Source organism: Ambystoma mexicanum, chromosome 2p (assembly GCF_040938575.1).
Source record: "Ambystoma mexicanum isolate Mex_15411 chromosome 2p, UKY_AmexF1_1, whole genome shotgun sequence".
Lineage (NCBI taxonomy): Eukaryota > Metazoa > Chordata > Amphibia > Caudata > Ambystomatidae > Ambystoma > Ambystoma mexicanum.
Window position 1 is genome coordinate 59,683,174 of NC_090923.1, and position 9,694 is coordinate 59,692,867.

The 9,694-nt window shown below is 48.7% G+C and overlaps 1 protein-coding gene across 1 annotated transcript; it reads right to left on the reverse strand.

Moving 5' to 3' along the window:
* Nucleotides 1-480: 480 nt before the first annotated feature.
* Nucleotides 481-1,158, reverse strand: LOC138567706 (uncharacterized). Its single transcript, XM_069646175.1, has one exon. It carries the CDS (start codon nucleotides 1,156-1,158, stop codon nucleotides 481-483), a length of 678 nt encoding a protein of 225 aa, XP_069502276.1.
* Between the last annotated feature and the right edge of the window lie 8,536 nt (nucleotides 1,159-9,694).

The window sequence follows — 9,694 nt, forward strand, 5'->3', positions numbered from 1 at the left end:
CGTCCGCCTAGGCTGCGACCATATTATAGAACATTTGCACAAGTGTGGAAATACCTATTGATTTAATACAGGTGTGCACACGGATCTTTTTTGCCCTGGTGCAAAAATGCAAATTGCTCCACTCCAGTGAACTGTTTCTGCCCTATGGGACCAAAACATGAAGGTGGGAGGGACCGTTCAGGTGTTCAGATAAGTCTCCCCTTCTGTAACACACAATATCACATTTCACAGTCTCGCACAAGTTGAAGTCTTCTTTTCCTCCTACATAATATTAACCATGATTTATTAATATAGCGCTTTCACCAAAAGCCCTGTACATAGAACATTTTGTTATAGAATTATTAACCAACAGAAGTTGGGACTCACATAACGGCCTCAGAAGGATGAAAGGCTGACCCTGCCAGGATTCAAACCTGCAACCTACAGATCACACGCTGACCTATCTGACCATCTGTGAATTATGAAGTGGACTCTTAGTTTCTACCGGGCCTCTGAACATCCTCTCATGTGTGGCTGCACTGGCTTCATATGCCCCGGCCTATGATTCTCCATGTGTGGCTGTACTGGCTCCATGTGCCCTGGCCCATGATCCTCCATGTGTGGCTGTGCTGGCTCCATGAGCACTGGCCTATGATCCTCCATGTGTGGCTGTGCTGGCTCCATGAGCACTGGCCTATGATATTCCATATGTGGCTGCACAGGCTCCATGTGCCCTGGGCTATGATCCTCCAAGTGCGGCTGAGCTGGCTCCATGAGCACTGGCCTATGATATTCCATCTGTGGCTGCACAGGCTCCATGTGCCCTGGCCTATCATCCTCCAGGTGTGGCTGCACTGGCTCCATGTGCCCTGGCCTATGATCCTCCATGTGTGGCTGCGCTGGCTCCATGTGCCCTGGCTTATGATCCTCTATGTGTGGCTGCGCTGGCTCCATGTGCCCTGGCCTATGATATTCCATCTGTGGCTTTGCTGGCTCTGTGTACCCAGGCCTATGAAACTCCATGTGAAGCTGTGCAGCATCCATGTGCCCTGGCCTATGATCCTCCATGTGTGGCTGCACTGGCTCCATGTGCCCTGGCCTATGATCCTCCATGTGTGGCTGCACTGGCTCGCTGTGCCCTGGCCTATGAAATTCCATCTGTGGCTGCACTGGCTCCATGTGCCCTGGCCTATTACCCTACGTTTTCTTCTGCGATGCCTAGATTAAGCCAGGAAACCACAACTACAGAGGAACCCCTTCATTGTAGAAATGAGGAAAATGGCGCTGGTAGAAAACTCTTCTAAAAGCTGTGGGTCTGTAATGTAAGTCTGGAAGAGGGCATTGCGCTACACACAGCAGCGTGCATCTGCCATCACAGAATTCAACTAAAATGGTATGGAGGCGTATGAAGTGATTGCTGTGGTTCTTTAAGAAAGGCTAATCCAGAGAGGGCCTTAGTGACAACAGGCAGTATTTAAACAGCCCTCCTCCCCCACTGAGGTTTTCTTGAGAACTGAGAGAAATCGGAACCTGCCAGGCACATAATCAGTGGATGGTGAAACAACTGCTGGACACATTTGCGAACACAAGAAAATACAAGGCATCAGATTCTGCCAAAAATATGAGTGTGACGAATAAACTTCCGGGGCACCAGTGGTCCAGTTATGAATATCGGTTCTAAAGCATAAATCAGCCCCGCACCTCTAGTACACCAGAAGGGATCCGAACAGATTGGAACACAAGACAATTTTAAACCTCCTACCAATTTTGGTAATGTGGATGGAATGGCAGGCTTAACTGTTTGTTCATGGTTATTTGGTTTCAGCACCAAGGGAGCAAGGGGTCGTAAATGTCCCTAGGGGACTTCAGAGAAGGACCAGGGGGACAGAACCACAATGTACCGGGTGCTTGGGATGTTCTTGATGCTCGATAGCGTCTAGTCAGTTCCAGGGCACTTTGCAGCACCTGCAACAGAGTTCAAGGTGGGAGACAGCTGCGGGTATCAGGCGGCAGGCAGTTCGGCAAGCAAGGCTGGACGGACAGCTGCAGGCTGGCCTACATGGCAGCTTCGGGTCAAGAATCGTTGTCTCTGTGCTGGTTGGCAGATCTGGAACGCTGGTCGAGGCGGCTCGGACGGCTTTAGTGACTGCAGCGTGGCAACAGTCAGTGGTGCAGCCCGTCACGGTTCGAGTGCTCGACTGCCTCGAAAATGTCCTTAAAGGATGGATGTTGGTTGATGCGTGTGTGGCACTCCTCCTAGCTTATTCGCAGGGCTTGTGGCGTCCTTTTAAGTTCGACAGCCCAAAGCTGAGGCGATTACTTGCAGGCAACGGCCTTGTCCTTTGTTCAGAGAATCTCTGGCACCTCCCACCTAGGACGTTTTCTGGCAGAACCTAGCAGGTCACGGTGTATGCTGGCTGGATAACGGTCCTGGAGAAGCTGAACGGTTCCTCTGAGTCCGGTATCTCCCGCTGTTCCCTGGGAGATGTTTAGGGGAGGGATCTTGTGCCCTATTGGAAATCCTGGCCTTCCTTCAATGGTGGAAGATGTAAGGCAGGCTGTACCTACAGCCAGGGTCCAAATGAGTCATTCTTCTTACTCCTTTCGAAGTTGTCAGATGATCTGCTAAGTGAGGGGTTCATCCCTCTTTTAAAGCCAAATGGGCCCCAGTGATTGCTGCAGGCTAAGCATACCTTAATGAACCAATCCTGGGACCCCACCAACAATCTGCCTGAGATCAGGTCCAGAGTGCTCTGCAACATGAAAGGTAAGGGTGGCACCATATACTCCTGAGTTTCACCAATATTCCTGTCTGTGGTAGATTAAAGCGTCTCTTTGGTTAACTGAGCCCTCTGTGACTCTTGATCAAAGCACAGGTCTCCTTTGTAGTTTGTGATGCAAGCAAACTTCCTGTCTCCCTTAAATCAAATACTTCTCCCTCTGAAAGGGGTCCGCTTTGCAGGTAATAGTTAACCCAGACATGCCATTCACTGCCTTTCATATCGAGGGCTGGTAACTGACACATTGCATATCAAAAAGGTGTTAGTTCTGCCTTCCTGTTGTCCGTCCTGTGACCAGGCCCCATTACAGGTTGGCCTTCATTATTTTTCATTAGTATGCACTGCCACCAGCCGAACTAAACAATATGGGGGCAGATCCATTGGGCCTTTGTTATTTTAATTAGTCTGCCCATGGCCGTAGGAAGGTGTGCCTTCCCCCTTCTTGAGATGCTTTGGTGTACCCGTGCCTGTCACATTCCAGCTGAACATGACAGGGGAGGACGGCGCCTGTAGGCTGTGTCCTCCCGGAGTACACGTGACTATGTGTTCCGTACAGTGAGCAGGGAAAATGTGTGCGGAATGGCCTCACACATTTTCAGAGATTGATCTCCCATCATTCATTTTTATTACCAAAAATCAAAAAATCCCAGGCGACCGCACACTCCTTGTGCAGAAGGTCGAATTCCTCACAGTGAGGGGCTCTCTACTGAGAATGAATACCACCCAGTAACCTGTCATGTGAGATGTTTCACACCCAGGATAGCCTACAGCCACGTTTTAGCTCACTGTGCTTTTTACAGAGTAGGAATAGCCATTTGCATATCAAGTTCGTCCCACCGACAAGGTCATTTCAGTATCAAAAAGCTAGGCAATCCTCCTCTGAACACGTGTACCAGCAGCAACTCCAGACACATGTTTCTGCCTTGTTAGACATCATCAGCGCTGTGAAGCGGTGCCTCTAAGCACTGAGAGCAAGGTTTCCGTGTGACAGCATGCCATCTGCATGGGTGTTCAATCCTGACATTTTTTATTTTTGTTGTGTGAAATAAGACAGTTTTTACCCAGGAAAGAATCCCTGCTTGCTAGGCCTCATTTCCCAATGACCCATGCTGAACAAAAGCATAGAACACATATGTACTTTTGCTGGGCACCGCTTACTGACATAGTAGCGGCTGCAGTCAAATATGGCAGTATTGCACTCATGGAGTAAGTAACATGTAGATTCCTCATATAGCTGGCTGGAATTCACATTATTCCAACAGCAATGGTTTGCCTTTAACAGTGGGTACCAATTATTTAAACGATGCATAACTTTGTACCCCCATGGTCTGGTGGCAGAACTTTGGCTATATAAAACGGCAAAACTAGATCTATTTTGATATAGTGGCCTATGAGCAAACACATTTATAAATGCCAGAACCCATCTAGTGTACATATCAACTGGTTTCCTGTTACTCCTGCAGCTGTCAGAGCCCTTTGTGTATTTCTGTCTGGTCCTGGGAATTTTACCCAGTTGTAATGTTCTCTACTGGGAAGGCTTGACGCCTTTCCAAGGGAAGAGAACATACCCTCAAGGGGTACGGTAGGAGCTAATCACTTCAGCTCTGTAACTACAATGGGGAAGTCACACCAAGAGGATCATTACTGGATCACTTTGATCTGAGATAGACAGGTGAAGGGCAGGGCCGCCGCATTTGAGATATGTACCCAGGAGAAGGGGACCACCATCTTGAAAATGCTTGGATCACACGTCATTATGGTGCCACCTCCTCACTTCCTCCAGACAAGGCACTCTGGGAGCTGATATCATAAGGCACAACTCTTGCTGCAGCAGCAAAGATCGCCCCCTGATGGAAGGCTTGAGATGAGCCAATGCACTAACGCAAAATGACTATTTAAAGGGTTGATACCTGCCCCCCATCCCCACTAATTGAATCATTTTGGAGTAGCCATCTTGAAGAGGAGTTCTCTGAAGCCTTGCTAGGATAAAGACTGGCCAAAGTCCACAGCTTTTGGAGTGAAAATAAGGATTTCCAAGTAAGGTGCAAACCCTCACCCTACCCATTGCAGGGCATCATTTCAAGTGGGCAGCTTTTGGACAGCATGATTGCTGATGGAACACTGATGCCCAGGATTCTGCCTGCTGAAGTGGCACGCCTGAAAGTGTCCCTGTCAACCTCCCTGGCAGGGAGGGGCAGAGACCCTAGACATGACGTCACAACACCCCCAAACCAAATCCGCCTCTGGTTGTCGTTTATCACCGAAATGCTGCAAGGTGGTTTGTGCACCTTTGATACCCTTAGTGCCGCAGCAAGGAACCAGGACAGCTGCTATTGCCAGTCTACGTTTCTAACTACTGCAAGCACCTACGAGCTTGCCGGCTCAACATCACCTGAATGGTTCCCGACTTCCTGGATCAGTTGCTGCTGCTGATGCAGTGTTGAACTCACTTGAGCTAGCTCACTGCTGAAGTGGAATCACTGCACCGCGCCACTGTCGAGTTTCTGAACCGTGTAGATCGCCACACCGCTGCTTTTGCTGCCGCTGATGCAGTGTTGAACTCACTTGAGCTAGCTCACTGCTGAAGTGGAATCACTGCACCGCGCCACTGTCGAGTTTCTGAACCGCGCAGATCGCCACACCGCTGCTTTTGCTGTCGCTGATGCAGTGTTGAACTCACTTGAGCGAGCTCACTGCTGAAGTGGAATCACTGCACCGCGCCACTGTCGAGTTTCTGAACCGCGTAGATCGCCACACCGCTGCTTTTGCTGCCGCTGATGCAGTGTTGAACTCACTTGAGCTAGATCACTGCTGAAGTGGAATCACTGCACTGAGCCACTGTCGAGTTTTTGAACCGCGTAGATCGCCACACCGCTGCTTTTGCTGCTGCATGCGGTGTTGAACTCACTTGAGCTAGCTCTGCCGTTGATGCAGTGTTGAACTCACTTGAGCTAGCTCACTGCTGAAGTGGAATCACTGCACCGCGCCACTGTCGAGTTTCTGAACCGCGTAGATCGCCACACCGCTGCTTTTGCTGCCGCTGATGCAGTGTTGAACTCACTTGAGCTAGCTCACTGCTGAAGTGGAATCACTGCACCGAGCCACTGTCGAGTTTATGAACCGCGTAGATCGCCACACCGCTGCTTTTGCTGCCGCTGATGCAGTGTTGAACTCACTTGAGCTAGCTCACTGCTGAAGTGGAATCACTGCACCGCGCCACTGTCGAGTTTATGAACTGCGTAGATCGCCACACCGCTGCTTTTGCTGCCGCTGATGCAGTGTTGAACTCACTTGAACTAGCTCACTGCTGAAGTGGAATCACTGCACCGCGCCACTGTCGAGTTTCTGAACCGCGTAGATCGCCACACCGCTGCTTTTGCTGCCGCTGATGCGGTGTTGAACTCACTTGAGCTAGCTCTGCCGTTGATGCTGTGTTGAACTCACTTGAGCTAGCTCACTGCTGAAGTGGAATCACTGCACCGCGCCACTGTCGAGTTTCTGAACCGTGTAGATCGCCACACCGCTGCTTTTGCTGCCGCTGATGCAGTGTTGAACTCACTTGAGCTAGCTCACTGCTGAAGTGGAATCACTGCACCGCGCCACTGTCGAGTTTCTGAACCGCGTAGATCGCCACACCGCTGCTTTTGCTGCCGCTGATGCGGTGTTGAACTCACTTGAGCTAGCTCTGCCGTTGATGCTGTGTTGAACTCACTTGAGCTAGCTCACTGCTGAAGTGGAATCACTGCACCGCGCCACTGTCGAGTTTCTGAACCATGTAGATCGCCACACCGCTGCTTTTGCTGCCGCTGATGCAGTGTTGAACTCACTTGAGCTAGCTCACTGCTGAAGTGGAATCACTGCACCGAGCCACTGTCGAGTTTATGAACTGCGTAGATCGCCACACCGCTGCTTTTGCTGCCGCTGATGCGGTGTTGAACTCACTTGAGCTAGCTCTGCCGTTCATGCTGTGTTGAACTCACTTGAGCTAGCTCACTGCTGAAGTGGAATCACTGCACCGCGCCACTGTCGAGTTTCTGAACCGTGTAGATCGCCACACCGCTGCTTTTGCTGCCGCTGATGCAGTGTTGAACTCACTTGAGCTAGCTCACTGCTGAAATGGAATAACTGCAACGAGCCACTGTCGAGTTTATGAACCGCGTAGATCGCCACACCGCTGCTTGTCCTGAGCTTCTTCGAGCCTCGAACCATTGCCACTTTTGAGTTGCACAGCGTTTCTGAACCCCGTCGAATCAGCAAGCCCGACTCAGCCCCTAGTCGACTCACCAGAAAGTGCCCAGAAGACCAGCTCGATGCTGTCAAGCTTCTGAATTAAGGTACCTCCAGTTGTTCTGTCCCTCTGGCCGTGTTCTATAGACCCTCATTGCATTTAGGACCCCACTCTTTACCATAAAAGGTTTCCAATAAAACTAGGACTTGCTACAAAGACTATTAGCCTGCCGACCCCTGTTCTTCCTTGCACACAGGGGCATTGCCAGGTCTGGAAACAATGTGAGTCTATGCTAATGTCGGGACTGCCAGGATTCGGGGCTATATAGCGTTTTGGTTGTAGCCCCTGAGCTTCTATCCGGGGTTATAGATAAACGACCCAGGGCTACAGCCTCTCCTATCCCTCCCCCCCCCACACCCCCAGGCGACGCCTTGCGCAGGGTGCCCTTTTCACCAAACACCTGTATTATCTGTTTATTTCTTTACAGGGATGGGTTGCTAGTGTTTATTATAAATTGTTATATCCTTTTACTGCAATTAAATGTAGATAATAGCAAATACGTAATGGCCAATAATTGCAGCTATAGGACAAATAATAATATTTACATGATCCCCAAATTATCAGCAGCATGAAGTGTTCCCAATACTGGTGTTTACTGTAGAACTGTTTACTTGCAAGCAAGCTGGACTCATCGGCTAAACGAATTGCTATCGTCGCAAGAGTTCCCTTTTCCTAAAAATGAAGTGCTATGGGCCATATTTTAATATACATTTAAAAAGATTAAAGAAGAAAATCAACCACATTAATCACAGTTCAGAAATGAGTCATTGCCAACATATTTAGTTAAAGGAGCAGCAAATTAGCAAATTAGCAAAGTAGCAGTGGTTCCATGTGATAATGTGATAATATCGCCGTGAAAGAGTCAGGTAGGCAACTTTTTTCCTGAGCTCTAAAATGCTTCCCCAAATATTCTAGGAGGGGTATAATTTTATATTATTACCGCCAATAGTAGAATATTTTGGGAAAGTGTTTGATTGTCTGGAGGGTGCATTTTTAGAAAAATGTCACCAGCTGGCAGCCATTTTGACGCCAACATTATCACTGGATAATGTAGCATTAACAGTGACCCTACACTAGGAGTTCACCAGAAGGTATGTGGATCTCTACCGCCATGCTTCAGCCAGAAACTGGACTGAGGACTTTAAACTCACTCAATCATGAGTTGCTTTTCTTTAGCGGGGATTTCACTTCCCATCCCGAATAATGACATCCTTCCTAGCGGGCTTACCTTCCAGCTAGGACCAAAGGGTAAACTGAGTAGGGACCATGACTGCTCAGCAAGACAGAAACAGCCACTCAACTGCATTATCATTACACAAATACTGAAAAACAGACAGTTGAGTTTGCACCATTTGTAGCTTTGCAACATTCCAGGGACAGCTGGAAAAGAAATGACCTTGCTGCGTTTTCTTCAACCCTGAACTTTGAACCCCTTCTGGCAGTTCTTGGTTTTCTTGCTCAAGGACACATAAGTGTCCCACAGCAGCTTATTCACCCCCAGATGAAGCATCAATACTACTGGTCTTGTAGCTGCCCTGTGTGCCGCTCTAGCAACATAGACTTGAACTGTCCCTCTTGCATGTGTCCTGTACACAACCAGAAGAAGGGTACTGATTAGATTTCCCGACCTTGTGAGGGGAAGGGCTACAGATTACTCTTATGTAATATCTATTGGCAGCCTGGGGCCATTTCAGTCCTATCATTTATACATGACTTGCAAGAAATCCTGGACGCTTGCACTGAGGTGACCTCAGAATTTGTCGTCATCTTGAGTGGGGATTTTAATATGCCATGTCTAGGAGTAAGGATGGGGTGCAGGGGAGGAAGGAGTAGGGAAGGAGGAGAATGAGAGAGAAAGGGTGTGGGAAGAGGAGGTGGGATTAAAAGCGGAACGGGTTGGTCCGAGGTGATGTGCCGAGCAAGCCCACCTGGAAGAGAGTAGAGTCTAGCTCCGCCATTGACGTACATTTACGTATCAGGCAATTTCCTCCCCCTGGTAGAATCCCTGGACGTCCTTGATACTGACAAAAGTGATCATAACTTCCTGAAAATGATCTGGAGAAGGGGTATAGAAGAAAAAGCAGAGTGGGGCCCCAATGATCTGGAGGGGATTCAAGGTCGTAATAAACCGAGAAAGAACCAAGGGAAAATTGAAGCCGTCACAGCGAAATTTAAGATGGGGCTGGAAACAGGTAAAGGTGGCTTCAAGAGCCCCTTCATGGACTATTCAGCTCATCACAGTGTTTGAGTGAATAGCGAACAAGCCTTTGTAAATAAGCATGCCCATGACAGGGAAATAGTACTGGCAAAATGGCTACTAAGAAAAGATATTAAGACAATACAATATTTGCGGTCCACTACAGGGTATGGGAGAGTGAGATCCTGAGGGTGAGACGCCAAGTACAAGAACTGGTCTCACTCGAGTCAAGCTCTACAACAGCAGAAGGATGCAGAGGCCATGCTAAGAGAAATATCCACTGAAAATGCAAGAGGAATTTGGAGGTTGATTAATTCACTAGTGTCCCCTCAACAGCCAATCCAATTGAATGTGATAGGATTACCTTGGGAATGGAAAGGGATGGCCTATCCAGTTGGATAAAATCAACATTCTATTGCTAATAAAAAGGCAAGCAATTTGAGGGTGGCA

Bases quoted from the DNA above. Each gene is read 5' to 3' on its own strand.
- LOC138567706 (XM_069646175.1), bottom strand. From the start codon at position 1,158: ATGGAGCCAGTGCAGCCACAGATGGAATTTCATAGGCCAGGGCACAGC.